The sequence below is a fragment of the Acanthaster planci genome, linkage group LG07 (genome assembly GCF_054643075.1).
Source record: "Acanthaster planci isolate LZ-2023a linkage group LG07, COTS_SCS, whole genome shotgun sequence".
In the NCBI taxonomy this organism is placed as follows: domain Eukaryota; kingdom Metazoa; phylum Echinodermata; class Asteroidea; order Valvatida; family Acanthasteridae; genus Acanthaster; species Acanthaster planci.
The window spans coordinates 14,344,253-14,364,642 of record NC_141783.1 but is presented as its reverse complement, the minus strand read 5'-3'; the positions used below and the strand labels follow the sequence as shown (position 1 = coordinate 14,364,642).

Here is a 20,390-nt window from a genome sequence, read left to right as displayed (position 1 = left end):
AGTGCAAAAAACCTTACTCAAAAACAAAGGTTACCAGCTAAACTTCTGTGTGATTGTCATGCCAACCAAACAACATGTAAATAGCATTCCAAAACAACAGACATTACAATGGAGTTGTGATTGATGATCTGTGCTTATATGTGGCCATGTACAATGTACGTGTACCTGTACCTGTATGACTGACTTGTGATTGACGCACGCACAATGAGGTCAGGCATTACCCCACAATAGATTAAAATGTATTTAAATGAGCCCTCGGTTCAGTTAAAATTCTAATCTATTATGTGGTGATGCTTGACCTCAGGTAGGGGTACGACAGGCTGGCAGGTATGGTAGCATGTACTTACAGCCAGCGTCTGTGGACCTATGAGAGATACAGCGTGAGGTTTGATACCGGCAATGCTGACATCTGACAGACTGCTCAACTCCTCTGCTGTGAAACCGGCTGAAAGGAAGACACAGACATGAAATCAAACACTGCTCAAAGATCAGGCAGTATGTAAATAATGAGCTTGTAATGATGCACTTCACCTTTTAAGTGAACGATTTCACGATTTCAATGTGGGTAATTCCAAAAATTAGGGGTCCATTTTTGTGTGTGTCCCAGTTACATCTGACGTATGATTTTGTAAGTTCAGAACACATTTTCCAATTTCCAAAAGTGATGAATTAATGCAAATTACCTGCCAAACAAATAGTAATAGTTTGAAATCAATTCCGGTGATATCTCCGTGTCAACTAACAAAGGTCGGATGCAACAGGGACACAAAAGTGTCACACTTTTGGACCCCTCATTTCTGGAATTGCCCATATATAGATAAAGAGACTAGGATGGAGCCCATTTTGTCAGCAAGTTTCAGTTGTCTCCATTTCTATAGAGGCAACCACAGATGTGATTTAAGACACAATACTGACAACAGCATTTGAAAGAACTGAAACCAACTACAATGTCTGCAAGTAGCCCTTGAGGATGGGTCTCGAGACTCAGATTGCGAGGATAGGCCCTGATCCAAGTACTTAACTATCAAGTGCTACTGGTTTGGCTTATCTGGAAATGAGAAGAGTCAACTTTTACGGTTTGAAGACTTACCTACAAGTGAGCCAACTTCAGCAAAGACTTCAGGCATCCAGGTATCAATGGCCCCGTACTCTTCTACGGCCTTGGCCTTGAGGGAAGCCCACTGGCCTGCATCACAACTCCTCAGATCACCAATGGTACTAGCTGCTTCCCTTGATGCAGAAAACACGAAGGATCAGTTCTAGTGATAAGGTGCCTTCACCAATGAATTTGATTGTTAGGACTTTCTGATTTATTGACACTCAGATCAAGACTCAGTCATGTACCTTCATTTACAACAGGCTATGTATATAGCCTACCAAGTCATGTACAACACTTGGTCTACATCTGGGAAATTACTAGATGTTTGTGTACATACAAAACCAATGGGAACTGTAAATATATGATGCATGTAAACTTGTCCTCCATTGAAGACTCAAGAAAAGTTTGACACTATCCAGTCACCAACTCCTGCTGACGCAATGATTATTAGATCAGGTTACAAATCTGTGAAACTGCCACAGGAAATCCCTTAGAGTGAGATGGATCCAGAATAAATGCATCAGGAAAAGTAAATGGTAAAGAATCTTGCCGTACGCAGGACTGATCAGACTGTTACTGACTCACTGATATGCGCTACTTGGAATACTGGCCATCTCCACCACAGTCAGGCCACAGAGGAAGTTACCCAGGGCTGTGAGGTCTAGGGAATCTAAGCTGGCCACCGACACACCACTCAACTCTAGGAATCTAGCCACACCAGCTCCCAGCTAAACAAATTATGAAGATAACAGAAGTCACATGTTGCTAATCACAGAATTCAGGGTGAGTCCCAAAGTTACCAAAGGTGACAATGTTAAGAAAATCCAGGCCATAACAGATTCAGCTAATCTAACCTTCCCATTACCGAAATGTACAGACAAGCAAAAAAAGGAAACTTAAGTTTTATATAGTACCAGTGAAATTAAACATGTCCAAAAGTTAGGCACAACAGTGATCTTTGCAAGGTGTTTTGTTTTTTGAGCAATCTCATCACTGTTTGCTGAGTAGTAAAGTTTGACCCAGGAAGGGATTATGCACATAAGTCCATAAAATTGATCTCTAGATCTGTCACTCTAAAACATCGTAGATCTCTGACAAAAGAAATGTTCCATTGTAAAACAAAAGTCTTCAGTATTTTACTGTTCTGTTACAGTTAGAATAAATATTGGGTTTGAGATGAAAATCCACGTGCCCAAAGGTTACATCATTAAAGCCACAGATGTAATACATATTGCCTAAAAATAAAATACAGAATACTCAAAACATACAATGTAATACACATTGCAATTAAAATGGAAGAATATACACTGCTCTTTGTGTCATTTTATTGTACACGATGAGAATAAATACACATGATTGATTTGGGGCCTTAACAAGTTGATGTATTGCTATACCTGATCAGTAGTGTAGATGTGGTACTGGGCGATGGCGTACACTGTGTCTGTCTCAGTCAGGTTGAGCTGGCTAATCTCGGCTGGAGTGAACTTGGATGCAATGTGGCCAAGCTGGGAGATCTGATCTGGTGTCATGTCGGCTGCCTGTCCCCAGGCCTGGGAAATAGAATTCCAATATGCCAGGCCTCAGTGGATGTTATAAGCCAGCGTTTTTGATTGATACAGTGTCATCTAGAGGCTGGTACTGCTACAGGACTAAGACATGTGAGGATGACTGAGTGTACATCAGTACTCAGACCTTTTCAAATTAAAAGTATCCATTTTCGTTCTCTTTTTTTTTACTACTTCACAGAGGCAAAATACTTACTTTACAAATACAATACATTTTGTCAAACTGGACCGGCAGTGACGTTCTTGAGGGTTTTATTTCTTAATTTTTTTTAGAGACTTCCCACTTTGCATTTGGTACCATTCCTTTCAGTTGGGGTGGAGGAAATATAGGATCCCCCATCACTTTTGTGTAGATTACCCAAATGCTGAGGGCTTGGCTAATGCAGACGCCATCTGGTCAGTTACTAAAGACCGTTTAACACTAGACAAAATCGCCGAGGTCCTGTGCGATAAAATCGCATCCATGTCATGAAATCGCAAATCTGTGACGTGTGAAAAAGTGACCCTTGCGAAAAATTGCCAAGGTCCTTGGCTTTTGATCTCCGAGGTCCAGACCTCCTCCAAACTTTCGCACCTTTGTCAAAATCGCAGAGATCGTGTGTGTAAAACGTGCGTGGTGTTCGTAACCACGGACCCTGGTTTTGGCAGGAGTACTCCACATGCGCATTTGCAATAATAAAGATTTAATGAGAATTAAAAGTCCCTCAAAATCAAAGATAAGTAGCTTTGACCAGATGAAAAGGAACCGTAGAAAACGGGTGTTGCGCTAATGCAGGATGGTGGAAACTCGGCGGAGAATTTGCTGAAGAATGTTTGTGAAGGCAGCATTGGTGATCATGGCTGCTGCCGGCTGTAAGTGCATGTACACGTACAGTGTACACGTAAATATCGTGCGCGCAGGAATCTCAGTGGTAACCTACATACGAACGTACTGCGGACAGTTATTGCGCGCAGTATACCAGTGAAACAGCGAATAAACAATCACGACCCTTGACTGCAAATTACGTAAACTCCCGAAACGGGGGACGTTGGTGTTTTGGTGTACCGCGTTGTGTGTGAAAGGTCACTTCGTGATCGCATACGACCCAGATGTCAAACTACTAGCGCCTGTAACCAAGGATCCGAGTTTTTAGGCTTGTGTGTGAAACTGGCTTCACTGATAACCAAGGACATTGCTGTTGGGAATATACTAAGATCCAACACTGTGGTCTGGGCAAACACCTGTTAAATGGACCAATCAGCCAGTAACTAACAATAGGACAAGACTGATCCAGCTTATCACTGCCTCATGGAACTTAATTTAAGAGTGTCATCACTGTGGGTTCAAGATTGCCTTCCATTTGCGTTAGTTACACAGAAGGTTTACTTATAGTGTTCAAATGTTCAAACCATTTTTTAAGTATACCCAAGCATCCTAACGATCTACCTTTAGGTAGGATGCTCAACTGACGGAAATTCAAGAAGTTGAGTGAATTATCAGTGAATATAGCTGCTCTTCCAAATGTCATCCCCTGTTGGCAAAAGTTTTGACTGATAGAATTTGGTTTATTTACTGACAAAACATGACTCCATTTCTGACCCAACTGTACCTGTTATTGCTTATATACCACTGTGCCATGATTATCAAATACGTTGGCTACAAGAGTTAAGTTCCTCCTAAGCCAACAAAATCTTGAAAGATAAGTTCGTACCTCTTTAGCTTTGTTTAGAAGGGCTGCTAGCTGAGCATCTGTGAAACCCGTCACCTCACCCAGTGCATATCCACAACTGTCAAAGGTGTCAGCTGACATAGCGCCTAGTTCATCCACAGTCCACGCAATGTTGCCATCCCCAAGCGACTCAATTTCATCACAGGTTGGAGAATATGTCGACTCTGTCACAAAACGAAATGCATGTGAATAATTAGTGAAGAGATGCCAATGTTGCGAGTATTTCTAGAATATTAATGGCCAGAGTGTTGCTAGTGCATGCCCTTGGGAGTTTTGTTAATTGTCTTCTGATCATCTGCCTCACCTCGTCTCTTTCTCCTTGATCCGTCTGCCTGACTCGCAGCAACGAGTGCATCTTTAGCCTTGATAGCCACGCTGACAAAACCCTCTTCCCGACTAGATATGTCTTGAGGTTGAAGGTCAATGTCGCAATGCCTACGCCACTTGTCTTTGTACTCAGCAAAGCGAACCATCACATCCTCGGCTACCAAGGAAAACTGATCCTGTGAAGGATGAATTTAGAGAAAACAGAGAAAATTGAAATCTATCAACCTGTTAACCCTAACAGTCCCAAATCCTCCTATTTCAATAAGATTTTGTATGCACCTTAGGGGTCATTATTAATTGTAAAATGCGATGAAATAACTTCCAAAAATTTGTGAGGAATTTATCCAATACATAATTTTGCAATAAAAATTAATAATATTAAGACCTAATTAACGCCCATTAAGTAAAACAGTCACTTCATCAAATAATCAAACATGAATAAAAATTAACCCTTAGATTTCATTTCAGGGGAGATTCTCATTCTAGGCGATGAGACAATTAGACAGGCATCCAAAAAAAGCTGGCATGAGATCAGACAGCAAGGTAGCAATGACTACCAAATTTCTCAGTCAATAAAAGGTAAGAAATTGCCACAAACTGCCGGGCGGTTTATGGGACTCACTTCCTCCAAGCTCTGTATTTCCAGTTCCGACAGTGAGACCAGGAGGGGCCCAATATCTGATATGGTGTCTGACAGCCACTGGTTGGGAGATCTGAGCAGAATTGAAAACTGAAGAATGAACGTTTAGTCCTTTTTTCATAATTTCCATCCCAAAAAGACTACGGATAATGCAAAGAAGTATTGGACCTGTTTTATAGCAGAAACTTTTGTGTCAGCTTTTGTTGCTGTTTCACTGCTGCCATTTTATGTAGTTCCGAATCTTACTGGTGTAATTATTGCTGGCTGAAACATTTCATTCTCTTCCTTTTTCTGATGAACATTGTCAGTGCCATTCGTGACGGTTTGGTTTGAAGCTTAGTTTCCATTTAGTCAAACAAAATGCATGTCAACAATACAAAAGAATCAAGTCACAGACCAGTGATCAGGTGTTGAAGGGATAGTTTGTGACAATTCACCAATGTTGACAACAAAAAGATACTCAAAACTAGAAAGATTTTCTGTGTAAAATGTTGTTTTGGAAGACCGTAAAAATTATTCGTTGTAATATTTTATACACGGTCAACAATTTTATGGCCTTTTATGGTATCCCTCGCCATTCTTCAGGATAAAATGGGCCAAATGTATCAGACACTGTTGGATGCTTGATACACCTGCAGCACGCACACTTGTACAGGCCTACTCTCATGACTCAAAGCAGTGGTAATTGACAAAGGTGAACGGTCCAACTTTGCTGACTATTTGTGCTTTAATTTGGTCATGTTGAAGTGTTTCCATACGATTGCATATTCACAAAACACGGTGCATTGGGAGCAGTTTCCCTTTAATAGTAGGAAGAGACCAAGCGCAGGAATGCCTGGACACATACCCCAATTCCTGAACCAGCCTTTCCCCAACGACCACCAGCTGGTCCACATCAAGGCAGCATTTCTGCAGGCTGTACAGGTTATCGGTGAAGGTGGAGGACGAGAGGCGCCGCAGTGCATCGGCATCCAGATCACAGGCCAGGTTACCAATGACATCCATGGTATCCTGCTCCAAGGTATCCAACTCTCCATCCACACCCTGTATCGGGGGGGGGTTTCCATGGCAGGAGAATTTGAAATTCATCCGTACATAAATTCTGATACTTTACAAGTTTTGAAGCACCTCAGGTTGATTGGTGGAGAACAAAAAACTGGAACAAGGAATCAGATTTACTGTTTTGCACCAATTGTCAAGAGTAAATATAAAAAAGGTTGCCCTTTTATGTTTTCCTCTGATGAGAATACAAATAAGGTAACATAATGTGGACCATCCTCCTTTTCCGACTAACATTTGAAAAGGATTCAAATTCTACCTCAAGGAGGGGGGGAAGCACCCTCTAAGTTACGTATCACAATCCAAACCAAAAACATAAATTTCGGCAATCTGGTTTTCCATCATTCCAACACCCTAATCAAAGCATGTCTGAAAATATTCAGGAACAGTAGCCTATGCCTGCAATAGTGTGTCCTATCGGCACTGACATACGCTGACTCATGCAGGCGCTTTGTGTCTGAAAGACCTTGCAATTGGCTCATTGATGGTGTTCCCAGTGCTACTTGGTTTTTTTTATGTGATTTGCTCACCAGAGTTCTCGACTCGATTCAAGCAACTTGGACTTGACCTGGACTTTTGAACCGACTTGTAACTACCAGCTCTGACTTGTGACTTGATGTTGACTCGCAAAAAATGACTTGTGACTTGACTTAATTAACTTCCAAAAAAGCGACTTGTTAACAATGCAAGTCAGACGCTACTCGAGCAACCCCATAAACTTTGTAATTAGTTGTATCAATTTCCACCTTGCATGCATTAAAAAGTATTAGATATCATTTGGTTCATGGCTCCGACTTCCATCTTTGAGTCTGGTCTACCCTGCTGATGCTTGACTGGGATAAAAAAAAAATGAACAACTTGACAGGTACTCAGACAGAGACTTTGTGAGTTGCCTTGCATTTGGACCAAATGACGTGTGACATGACTTGGACTTGCAACGAACTACCTGCCACCATCTCTGTCTGTTGTTTACTATTTCTGATGATGTACGTGCCCAATGAAGCTCTACCTTAGAATCTTTAGCTTGGCTACTGAACACCATCAGGCTTACGCCACTCACCAGACACTGGAGGGCCCTTGATGTCAACACTTTCCGTTTCTCTCTCTTCAGCCCCATCAGGTCCTCCTCGCTAATCTCTGAATACAGCATCTCGCAGTGACTGGAGGGGATGGTGTCAAGTTCCACGACACTGTGAGACGCAAAGGTTCAGTGGATGAAAGAGTACAATTTATGTCCTGCTGATGTACATTTTCAGGGTTGCATCTACCTGACACACCCCTCACAGAACCTTGTCTTAGACTGCATTTAGAGAAAAAAATACAAACTAAAATAATGGTTTATCTCAAGAAATCAAAAGTTTGCAGCAGAAGCTGCTGACATTTTGCAGGGTGCTGTGTCAAACAAGTAACGTGGCATGGGTGATGGAAAAACAAACAAAAACACTCTCTCATTCCACTGCTGGCAATCTCGGAGAGTTGACTAGACCCTTTTCCCCCCTCATGGCCTTTCATACCTGAATTCCTTGAGGAGCTGTCCAGTCAGAGAAGCGATCTCAGTCTCAGTGAAATCGGCAGTGTAGTCACTGTGGGCCGCAGATAATGAGCTTCTTACCTTGCGGTGGGTGCAGTCAAGCTACGGCAAGGTTCCAAAGGGTTAAGAAAGGATTAGCCTGAGAATTCTGTCCCTGAGAGTTGCGATAACACAAATCTCTCACCAAACACACGTTCTGAGAGGGGCATTATTACCCCAGCAGGCAGAAATGGTAATTCAGCTTTCACATTCCTCAAGGGATTTGCAAACGACAGATCCAACATCAAGGCTTCAATCAGAAGATACATGTTAGGATTACGGATTCAGGATTAAATCCTTCTTTGGAGACTACCTTGATAATGGTCAAGGTTTCCTTTTTCAGATAGTTGAGAATTTCACCAAGTAGGGAGGAGTTGCTTTATGTTCCAGTGAAATTTCAGTCAGGGCCAATACCATTGATGAGCCCCATCAATTTGCAACCAGCAATATTTTCTCGATAATTTGGATTTCAGAAACTTCCCCCACTCCCAACCCCCCCCTAAAAAAAGAACATGAACTCTGTGCACAGAATGCATAAGTACCTGTTAATTGTTGACAGAGGGCTGGATTGTCACTATAACCTGATACCCAAGATGTCGCAGGAACGAACCTTCAAATAAATTTTTGCCAAACTGATAGCTTGCAGTGCACCAAGCAGAAAATAATATAAAACATTCATTTCATAGGCTAAATGTGGTATATGGTACCAGTGGCCTCTCAATGTTACCCTTCTGTGGTATATCGTACACCCTTTATGGTATCCACTCTATATGATACCCTTGCAGTATCCCCTCTATGGTACATCCTCTACGTTACCCAATGTAATATCTTCCCCTCATATGGCACCCCCTCTATGGTACCTCCTCTACGTTACCCAATGATGTAATATCTTCCCCTCATATGGCACCCCCTCTATGGTACCTCCTCTACGTTACCCAATGATGTAATATCTTCCCCTCATATGGCACCCCCTCTATGGTACCTCCTCTACGTTACCCAATGATGTAATATCTTCCCCTCATATGGCACCCCCTCTATGGTACCTCCTCTACGTTACCCAATGATGTAATATCTTCCCCTCATATGGCACCCCCTCTATGGTACCTCCTCTACGTTACCCAATGATGTAATATCTTCCCCTCATATGGCACCCCCTCTATGGTACCTCCTCTACGTTACCCAATGATGTAATATCTTCCCCTCATATGGCACCCCCTCTATGGTACCTCCTCTACGTTACCCAATGATGTAATATCTTCCCCTCATATGGCACCCCCTCTATGGTACCTCCTCTATGTTACCCAATGATGTAATATCTTCCCCTCATATGGCACCCCCTCTATGGTACCTCCTCTACGTTACCCAATGATGTAATATCTTCCCCTCATATGGCACCCCCTCTATGGTACCTCCTCTACGTTACCCAATGATGTAATATCTTCCCCTCATATGGCACCCCCTCTATGGTACATCCTCTACGTTACCCAATGATGTAATATCTTCCCATTCATATGGCACCCCTTCTATGGTACCTCCTCTACGTTACCCAATGATGTAATATCTTCCCACTCATATGGCACCCCCTCTATGGTACCTCCTCTACGTTACCCAATGATGTAATATCTTCCCACTCATATGGCACCCACTCTATGGTACATCCTCTACGTTACCCAATGATGTAATATCTTCCCCTCATATGGCACCCCCTCTATGGTACATCCTCTACGTTATCCAATGATGTAATATCTTCCCCTCATATGGCACCCCTTCTATGGTACATCCTCCACGTTACCCAATGATGTAACATCTTCCCCTCATATGGCACCCACTCTATGGTACCTCCTCTACGTTACCCAATGATGTAGTATCTTCCCCTCATATGGCACCCCCTCTATGGTACCTCCTCTACGTTACCCAATGATGTAGTATCTTCCCCTCATATGGCACCCCCTCTATGGTACATCCTCTACGTTACCCTAAGATGTGGTATCTTCCCCCCGCCCACATGATACCCCCTCGGTGGTACCTCCTCTAGGGTACTTCCTCTTTGTCCAATGCCCTTCTTTGATAACGCTGCCCATCCATTTCTCTACCTGTCGTGGTGACCAGCCTTCCTGTTCCATCATTGACCCCACTGTCGGTAGGATGTCATCGGCAACAAAGCCATTAATGTCACTGCATGTCATTCCTCTTGCTATGCTGCCAAGATACCTGAAATTACATCCAGATGTTAAGTACTCTATTTAGTTTCTTAAATTCAGTTTGTTTAAAAAGAGTAATTACACAGTTCACAAACAGCTGAGACAGTTTGGGCATTCTGATTGGTCCAGCCAACAAAACATGGGTGATTTTTAACAGCTAGATGATGAAATATATCACCGAGAAGTCTTTAAACTAATCATACGTGACCCTGGAATAAGGCCCTACAAACTCCTGCTTCCAAAGTGGTTGTTACATTGATCAGAAAAGTCTAATTTATTTGACAAGAGCATACCACAAAATGATTTAGATCATTTTTTTAAATAAACAGTTATTTAATAGCATATAACTGTTCCAAATTTGTCATAAGTTAGAAAGATGCAGAACATGTGTTTTGCTGGGTATGACAGGCATGGTGTGAATAATTTAAGTCTAGGTGTAGTGTCCTCCCCCCAAACTGCAGGAATTATCCCCACCCCCTAAAACACCTTCCACTTCCTAGAATGTACATTTGACACTCCTGGTGTGTATAAAGATGTATGTATTGCATTTGTTTTGGAGTAGGGCGACACTCATCAGCCCTTACAACAACCAGGAGTAGACCCCAAGCAACAACAGCTAAAGCTTGTCAAATGTAATCAGCAAGGTAGTCCAAACACGAGAAATTCCAACTGTACAATTTTGATGTCCCAAACCCAAAATAATGGTAATGTACAGGTAGTTCTGCTGCCAACTTTATTCATCTTTAGAATGTAGTGGAGTGGTAAAAACAAGATAAGCATCCATTGTTGGTAGATGATGGATGCGTAAATTATCAGATCAGGGACTTGGGTTCCGATGATTCGCATTCTGGCTAAATTGACCCTATCATCACCTGATCCCTATCAAATTTCAAACACACTGGTTCAAAACTGATCCATCACGCTTTCATTCCCTCACAATATCTTCTACAACTGAGTGTTTCAATTTTGTAATCTTGAATTTTTTTTCAAAAACTCCAAGGCAATATTTGCTATAATCTCACTGGTATCTAATCAATCTACCTGATGGTGGTTGGAGTGGGTAAAGCAGGCAAATCTGCTCCCTCAGCTTCACCGCTACCAAGAACCTCATCCTTGAAACAGCGGAATAACTTCATACTCTTCAGAGGAAAAAAAACAAGAAATGTTTATTTTGCATAGTTCTATTTTTGCAACAGGTACGGTTTGTTTCCACTTTTCCATCCATGTCTTATTTTCTTCGCTGCAAGTTTACTGCTCAAATCAATTGGTACCTTTTAGCACCGAGGCAAAACAGGGGGGCTTTCTGTGAGCTAATGTAACACTAAGCTCCTTTTCAAGAATGCTGTGAAAGGTTAAGATTGCTTAAAATGTGCAATGTTTTACATCTTTCCACACTTTCTCTTCTGGTTTTGCAGTTTAAAACATGTAACCATGAATAAAATATAGACCCTTGTCAATTATGACCCAAGGTATTTGTTGGCAATGCATTTTCAGCCAGCTTCTCGAGTCTTCACACGTTTGAGGACGTCCTCTTACCTGTCCATCAGTCCAGTTCATCAGTCCGGCCGCAGCAACTGAAGTGGAGTTCTGGTCTGCCATGGTGGTGAAGTTGGCCGTGCACAGGTTGTCTAGATCCTTCAGCGGTAGCTCCTTAACCATGTCCCCCATGTCTCTGATGGCATCCTTAATACCACCGGGGGCCTCCTTCAACTACCGGTATAGATGAGGACATCACCACTACATATGGACACTGCTCTTAGAAAGTTGCCAACAGCAACAAACTTGTCCCAGATCTCCCAGCTCCCTTTTTGGGCTGGAAATACCGACTTTTTAAAATTGACAAGATATCAAGTATATGACCCCGGTCTTTAGCAGTAAGACTTTTCAAATGCTGATCCTCGATGGTCATTTGTTCAAGGTTGGTGCAACATTTCCAGTTTATCTTGTTACTTTTTTGACACTCCCAGGACGATGTTTGTGAGGAAGACTAGTTCGAGGATCTGGTTATGTTGAACAAACTCAATGGGAAACACTCAAGCATGGGGCAAACAAATGCCACGTAACACAATGCACAGAGTGTGCCCGGATATGTTTCAGTGACCTTGGTGTAATGGGCATAGGAATCCTTTATGTTAATATATGTCCTCTAGGAAAGACTCGCCAAATGAAGTTTTTTCTAATCCACTGCTGCTGCACACACTTTTGTAAGTTCCAAAATATTTGCTCCCTCAGCTGATTTTGACAAGCACTTTATCAGGGTTCCTGCACCCAAAAGGACAATTAAATTCCATGACTTTTCCATGACCAAATTATGAAAATCCATGAACCAATAATACAATTTCTTGGACTATTTGGACTTCTAAAATTGCAAATAAAATCACCTATTTTATGCACTCATTTCTGATAAAAGAAATCCCACATAAAGTTTGAAAATTTCCATGACTTTGCCATGGTTTTAGTCATTTTTACAAAATTTCATGACTTTTCCTGGCCTGGAAAAGGAAAGAAACTTCCATGACTTTTCCAGGCCGTGGGAACCCTGTCTTACACAAACTGATGAAAGTTGGCAATTTTCAGGAGAAACAAAATTGAACAAAGATCCTATGAAGAGTGTCCACCAAATGCTTTCCTGGAGGTTGATTAGTGAGATGTTGTGGAAGGGGGAGGGATTCAGCTGAAGACATCATGTACCTGCTTGATGATTTCTCTCTTCTGAGTCTTCTTCATTCTCTTGGCGTTTTTCGCAAAGACATCAACAGACTCTCTGATGTCTTCAGGGTCCATGTGTGCGAGGTCGGAGGTAGATAGGTCAGCAGCCAATCCCTTCATCTGTCTCACCTCAGCCGCACTCATGGCCTTTGCCCAAAAAAAGTTGGTGGGGTATGGGGGCAAATATATATTTCTATGTAAAGCTGTAAATATTTTGACAGTTTTCAACAAATGGGTTAAAAAAAAAAATCTTGTATCTGACAGAACCTCTCTGAAAAAGGTCCTAAAATTGTTCCAAAATTCTGTTTCATTTTAAGAGCCAATGCTTTCTGTTTCTTGGGCATGTGTTAATTCTGACTTCTGTAGTGTCACTTTATTGTGCTGTGCAACTTTCACGGCTTTGATTGCACTCCGATCCACACATACCAACTCACTGCATCCAGTTTGGTTCTCATGCTCTAGCCTCAAAGTTCACCTACAGTACTTCATTTTGCCCTGCACATGCCTATACAGCAAAGACTATTAATTTTACTTAATGAAGATATATCAGTCATACAATATCCCACACAAGCTAGTTTTTCTAAGTCTGCTGGCCATAAGACACTTACAAACCACCTCTCAAGACTATTACGGACAATCTTCCTCACAAAACGTGCCACGTACAGGCAGCAGGATTAATAGTCTAATCTTCTGAAATTGGTAAGAAAATTGCATCCACGACAAAAAAAAAATGGCTAAGCCAACCCCATGATTTATATGATAATGATGTGATTACAAACCTCATATCTGATTAGGACTTCTAGGGCTAGAAAATTACATTACGAAAAAAGGACGCATATATGCATCAACATGTAGGAAGCTCAATTCTCCAATAAATCCATGTACATTTCAATTGGAGTTCCTTGTTGGAAACAGGAGCCAGACCGGTCTGCAACAAATGGATCTCGATCTTTACATCCCTTAAAAAAATCCTCCAGGGGTTTGAATCAACCATACACATGCTTCATATGTACGATGCTCAAAAACCATGAGAATTGAGCTTCATATGTCTGATTGTATAAATCTCAAAAAAAGAGGACAAAACTATTACAGCAAAAGCACTCCATTTATATGCTGATGGACATGATAACGATGGCATAAAAACTCAGATCCTAGTGGGACTTCTTGAGCCTTTGACAGGGAACGGGAATCTTCTAGACTTTATGGTCTCGTTTTCCTGAGGGAATCATTTACTTGTGGATAGAAATTCAATTCACTGATTTTTTTTTTCCTTTAATCCACGGAGTTGAATTGCAAATATGTACCACACATATCCATTTTCTGGCCAAATTTAATGCCACCCCTCTCCTCCTACCCAGAAAAATTATGATCTACAATAATATTGACTGATACATTCTTTCAGAGACCACTGTTTCATTTTTAAAAAGTTTGGCAGATATTTAAGTTTAAAATGTAACAATAACAAAAAGTTGCCAGAAAATTCCTAATCAAAACAAAGCTTTGCTTTAAAAACCTGGAACGAGCTCTGTTTGTTTCTTCTGTAACCAAATCTGAGGTTGCGTCCGAAACAGGCTTCAAGAGCTACGGCTAGGTCAATTATCTACGCGTCTCCACGCATTTCCAATAAGCAAAGACCTAGCTCTAGACAACAGATTCGGATGCAGCCTGACAATCTAATATCAAAGACCAGGCAATTAACATTTTGAATTCAGGCACGTCTTTATTCATAGACCAAAAAAAGTAACTCATTTGGGAAAGCTCTTGTCATTCTGGACTGAGTCCTGGTCTTTGCCTCGTGGATTTTTCATTCAGGGGAAACTCACAGTATTCTGGACACCCCTTGCTCTCTGATACTTCCGCAGTAGCACCTTCCTTTGCCTGGGAGAATAGTCCGCATCAGCAATGTCTTCAATGGCTCCCTGTACAACACTGGGGTCTACACAGTGCAAATGAAAAGGGATCACCACTTACTTGACTCCGTAATACAAAAACGTGATTGCAAAATTACACAAGTGTCAAATACCCTGTTAAACTTTAAGCAGTCGGCCTCAGAAGCATAACTGGGGGGGGGTGGAGTCTCCAGAGGGACACCCAAGGGTGCACAGATTAATTGTTTTCCAAGTGGTACTCAAAGGCTATGAACTTTGGTTTGTGCACAGGTTGGGCAATTTTAAAATTTCAAATGGAAGAAGGGGGCACATGGGTGTTAATGACCTCTTGCTGGATGGTGGGGCCATTGCTATTATGCCACTGGTTGATACTCGTCCTCATCTGTGTTTAAATTACCTGTTTTGAAATCCTCTAAATTTCCAATTCTTCTGCTTGCAATAATCAACATAAACAGGGGTTTAATTTTCAAGATCAGGTCGAGAGTTTTCAGAGATTATTTACCAAGTTGCTCCAGGTCACTGACTCCGAGCCCACTGGCTGCTCTGCCCATTGACCGGAAGTCCTCCGTTCCCCAGGCACTAACATCACCTTTGCTCTCCTTCAAGACTCTTGCAATCTCCTTAGTTTGCTGTAGATAGAAAGACCCAAGTAAATACAACTAGGTGTGCAATATCCACTGGATGGAGAACTACAACAGTGACTATATAAATTAAACCGAGAAGTTACCAAGTTGAATGAGCACTTTGGCATTTTGTTAGTTATTTCACCTACACTGCAAACAAACCTCCTCCTAGAGCTATAATTCTCAGTAATTGGTTACAGACAGGTGTACCTTTGGGTATTATGAGGAAAGGTTAGAAGGTACACTTACCCATGAAAACAAAAGTCACAACTTTGCTTGAAATACCTCAGAACTGTTGATAAATTGTCAGTTTGTTACTGCTTGGTGCATGCATTGTTCCCCCCCCCAAAAAAATAATATTCCCCCCGAATGACGACACTAGTGCATCTACCTATGGGCTGTGTGGACAAGGCATGTCACAAAAGTCAGATTTTTATGTTAAACAAAGAAAAGAAAAATCACCCTTTCCTTATCCTGTCCAACTTGAATTATTTTCCAAATTTAAGCTCTTCCCGTTTGGAACTGACAATTGAAATTGCCAATGTGGCGAGTTGGCTTTTGCACAGGTGCCAACTTGGCAAAGGTGCCAAAGTGACTGGTTACCATGCACAAGTACCCTCCTCATCACCTACGAAGAGAGAGTCTACAGGACAACACTTGAATGGCAGAATTAATTCTGTACCCTGCATCTGCACTCAGTCCCAAGGTTCTGCACATTACTGTAGCTGATACTGGCAAACCACCTGCAGGTGCATGAGTGGGTACTCTGATCCTCACATCCCAAGGGGACAATTTCTTTTACTGGGAAAGTCTGGTAATGGGAACAAAATTTCCCGTAATGTTTTTAGTCCCCATAACAGCTACATGTACATTTCAACATAATATGTGCAGTCCAAACAACCCAGTCACAAGTATGTGTGCTCAGGTGAATACAGCATCAAATGGACAATTTCTTTTAAAAAAGTCGAGACTGAGTAGTGGGAACCAACATTTGTCCAAATAACATTTTCAGTCCCAACAATGTCTAAGTTTCATCAAGTGTGTTGTCCCCACAACTAAAGTCCTTTTCTCATTTCAACAGCCATCCCCGGGGCGAACATTCCCGGGGCTTCCCCGGGGTCACCCCCAATTTTTCACCCCTGAGTTCACCCCCCCGGGTCGTTTCTCACTCGTTCTTCTCAACCCCCTTTTATCTCACCCCGGGGCAACTCCGCCCTGGGGATTGGAGTGGTCCTTTCTCACTTGAGACAGGGTGAGTTTTTATCACGCGGTACGCATGCTTGTTTTTCGCATTACCCAGAGATTTCACAATGCATTGTCAATAACAAACATGGCACCCACTGGCTATGATACCGATGTCACGCTCGAAGCGATATGTGTTTTTCTGTTTCTTTTCTTAGTTGTCAGAAGCTGAAAGACGAGAAAACGATGTGTGACGAGTGATTCAGCGTCAACACTCAGTTTTGCGGATGATGATGATTTGTCGTCAGTGAAATTTCCTTGCTAGAAAAAGGAGGAGTGAATTGCGTCGTAGATTCCAAATAGCACAATCACGCGCTCCCTTGGCATTCTCGCCCCGGGACAAACTCACCCCTGCTCATTTCTCACTACCCTTTTAGCCCCGGGGCAAGCAACCAACCCTGGGGATAACAGTTTCAACCCTGGTCCCGAGTAGGGTTGAACTCGCCCCGGGGATAAGCGATCTCGGGGGGGTGGCGCAAGGGGGTAAGAATTTCAAGTGGGAATCGAGGCTTATTTTCACCCCCTTGTTGCCCCGGGGTTACCCCCCGAGATTTCGCCTAGTGAGAAAAGGATTTATGAGACAAGAATTACACATGAGTTTCGTGAGGGGGGACGGGAAACTAGCCTTCCCTGAAGAAAAAAAAATTGGAAAGTTAAAAAAAGAGGGGAAAAAGTGAAAGAAGTAATAACAAGAGATGAAAGGGATGAAAATAACTAATCTGCTTTAACAAAAAACAATTGACCCCCTTCTGATGAATGCTTTGCCCTGTCTGGAAATTAATCCTCTGACAAAGTCCTCCTCAATCCTCCCCTGCCCATGGAACTACATATATAACACAGTGACAGTCTGGGCCCCTTCACTACAAAATGCTTGCATACCCGTTAGCAACAAAAATAAAGAAGCTAGGGCACATAGTGTAGACATTTTAAAGCTGCCCTTATCTATGCACAAAAGCTACGAAATAGTCCCCCTGAGGCTTTGGTGTTGACTCTGAAAGACAACTAAGCAGGAGCTTTACTGAGATTCAAAAGATGGAGGGGAAATCCCAGAGAAGGATCCTTAGATAAGTAGTCCCCTGCTTTCTGCTGGGAACTGAAAAACAACCTCAGATTTATACTGTCCTGGGAGAAATTAAGCCTTAAAAAGAAGATGACCACGCCACACCACTGCAGTACAAAATGCACAACCTTGTAACTGATTATCAATATCAACATCGATAAGCAGTATATGCGTCATATCAAGAGAACAATATGTCGTTTCTTCCATAAATATCCTTCCAGACCTTTTAGACAGTGTATTGCTTTGTTGCCAAGCACCGGGGAGTTCTTTTTTATCTATGCAAAGATAATAAAAGCTCCACTTTGAATCATTTCACTTCTTACACAGCTTCATCTCTTTTTGAAGGAGATGTTATACTGCTGAATTGGGTCTCAATTCGCAGATGAATATGATAAACCATCCCGCAAGTCTGTTAGACAAGGCTAAAACTGCAGGTGATGTTCTTCAAAAGACATCTCCAACGTTTCATTTTTAGTATGCTTACCCATCAAATGACAAACGTTTTCAATGCAGCTGGCCATGCCTCAATCACAACAAATGCTAACAGCATTTCTTTGTTTTGCGTTGCCTTGGGAACCAGTATCAGAGGGGACGACAAAAGTACACTTGATTTGATTTTCAATGCAATCAACCTGGTAGATGCCTCCATCGTGACATCTCCCAATGATAACATTTCTTTGCTTTGCGTTGTCATGGAAACCAGTATTAGAGGATGTACAACAAAAGAGCCCATCTAATGCTAATATCCTATTCATGGAGAATTCTTCTCTCCCAAATTGCTAGAACTGAGAACACTTCTCAGACGGGGTTACATAACACTCCAGCTTGGCATTTCAGTAGGATAAAGTTTCATGCAGTATGTGGCAAACATACCAAGCAAACTCCTTAAAATTCACAATATCCATATAGTTCACAGCTGAAAGCCACACTTCGAATGAACTTGTTTTCATGACTCACAATGACCAGACCATGCACTGGTATTCGAAATTCTAAACTTGCATCGACGTTCGTTCAAAGGTCTCTATTTGAACTAAGTTCCTAATTGTAATGTTATACAATAAAGAACCTCTGATTGTTAGATTAAGCACCAAATACAATACGGCTGTTTCACAAAAGTGCGCCACCAAGAGTTTGCAACGCGTTGGCAAATCACAATGCGCGAAAGTTGTCGACCCAATGCGCGTTTAGACAGGGTCGACAAATTTTGAGCGTTGTGATTGGCCAACGCATTGCAAACTCTTGGAGGCGCCCTATTGTGAAACGGCCGTATTAGCTATTCACAATATCAAACCCTGATTCCAGTGTGAGAAAGAAGCTGTGTTTAAGCCTAAAAAAAAAAGTGCTAAAAAACGAGTCGCAAGTCACCACAGCCATTTTGCAGTTAATGTACAGCCTTTATAAGAATCTTGCAGTGTTATCTGACAGAAACACATTGATATCATTCACCCACACAGTGTCCCTTTACATCAGGATTGAGCGACAATCTAAAAAAAAAACAGAGAGCTTAATTTGCTCCTACTACATATAAACCCAAGTGAAAAAAGAGAGCCTTAAGGGTCATTGAGTGGGATCTGGTCACAAATGAGCATGAGTTTCTGATCTTTTAAATATGAATTAACACTAGTCACATAATTACAGTGTGTATGCTTGCCCACAGGCAGTACACAACCAAAAGATATCCACCACAAAGGTGCTCAAGGCGCTATGCACAAACAGGCAAAAGAAAACGGAATTTATATGAAATTAGAAGAAACTGGACAGAATAAAAGCAGACAAATACAACAAAACTGTAAACAACTGGAGTGGTTCATTGAAGACTTTAGACATGAGGTGAGTTTTGAGAGATGTTTTGAAGATGTGGATGGTTTCTAAAGTTTTGATGTCAACAGCTAAATTGATACCACGGACAAGGTTCTGCCACACTCAGAGAATGATCTGTCTCCCCAAGTACAGTGTGATTTTGGCTCATAAAGTAAATATTGTTACAGGATTGAAAAGTGCGAAAGGGTTCACAGGTGGAAAGCAAATCCATGATATATGACAGAGCTTTGCAACTAGGTACTTTATAGACCAACATCAATTTTATAGATTGTCCTGTAAGAAATGAGCAAACAGTACAGATTTTTCAAAATCCGGGTGATATGAGCGGATTTCCTTGTTAATGCAACAACACATGCAGCAGTATTCTGAAATGGTCGAAGCCCTGTGAGCTGTTTCTATGTTAGACTATACAAAAGGGAAAACCCCATGTTCAGTTTTGCTTCACTGAGCTGAGTTGGGATTGAGGTATTTCCTGATTTTGCTGATGCTGTGATTAAATGTCAAATGAGGCTCAACGAACAAGATTAGCAATGTGACTTTTCTGAGACAGAGGTGAATCAAAAATAACATCTAGATTATGGGTTTGGCCAGCTGGAGCGATCTAAGAATCGCCTATTCTAATGAAAGAAACAGTAACTTTATGGGGAGCCTTTCATCACGAATTCAGTTTTATTATTTCATTCAAGAAATTATCATACACCCATTTGTGAACTGCACAGGTGCAAGTCTCTGTCCTGTTGTGAAGGTTCGAAGGTGAGATATAAGAGCTGTGTATTGTCAGGACACATATGATATTGAAATTTATGGCACAAGATGATTTCCCTCAACAGATGGAGACAAAAACCATTGCTGGCCTAGAACAGATACTTGTGGAAC

The 20,390-nt window shown here is 41.7% G+C and overlaps 1 protein-coding gene across 1 annotated transcript in view; it reads right to left on the bottom strand.

The window, feature by feature from the left end:
- Positions 1-20,390, bottom strand: part of LOC110980837 (otoancorin-like) — a 31,705-nt gene that overhangs the window by 2,732 nt on the left and 8,583 nt on the right. Inside the window, exons 11-26 of the mRNA XM_022237846.2 lie at positions 15,271-15,397; positions 14,703-14,815; positions 12,862-13,026; positions 11,707-11,880; positions 11,212-11,309; positions 10,063-10,180; positions 7,914-8,032; positions 7,460-7,589; positions 6,188-6,384; positions 5,323-5,413; positions 4,678-4,876; positions 4,356-4,537; positions 2,494-2,649; positions 1,685-1,827; positions 1,091-1,230; positions 348-445 (exon numbers count right to left, since the gene is read on the bottom strand). Coding sequence (XP_022093538.2) covers positions 348-445; positions 1,091-1,230; positions 1,685-1,827; positions 2,494-2,649; positions 4,356-4,537; positions 4,678-4,876; positions 5,323-5,413; positions 6,188-6,384; positions 7,460-7,589; positions 7,914-8,032; positions 10,063-10,180; positions 11,212-11,309; positions 11,707-11,880; positions 12,862-13,026; positions 14,703-14,815; positions 15,271-15,397 — 2,250 coding nt within the window. The remainder of the gene's footprint in view (positions 1-347; positions 446-1,090; positions 1,231-1,684; positions 1,828-2,493; positions 2,650-4,355; positions 4,538-4,677; positions 4,877-5,322; positions 5,414-6,187; positions 6,385-7,459; positions 7,590-7,913; positions 8,033-10,062; positions 10,181-11,211; positions 11,310-11,706; positions 11,881-12,861; positions 13,027-14,702; positions 14,816-15,270; positions 15,398-20,390) is intronic.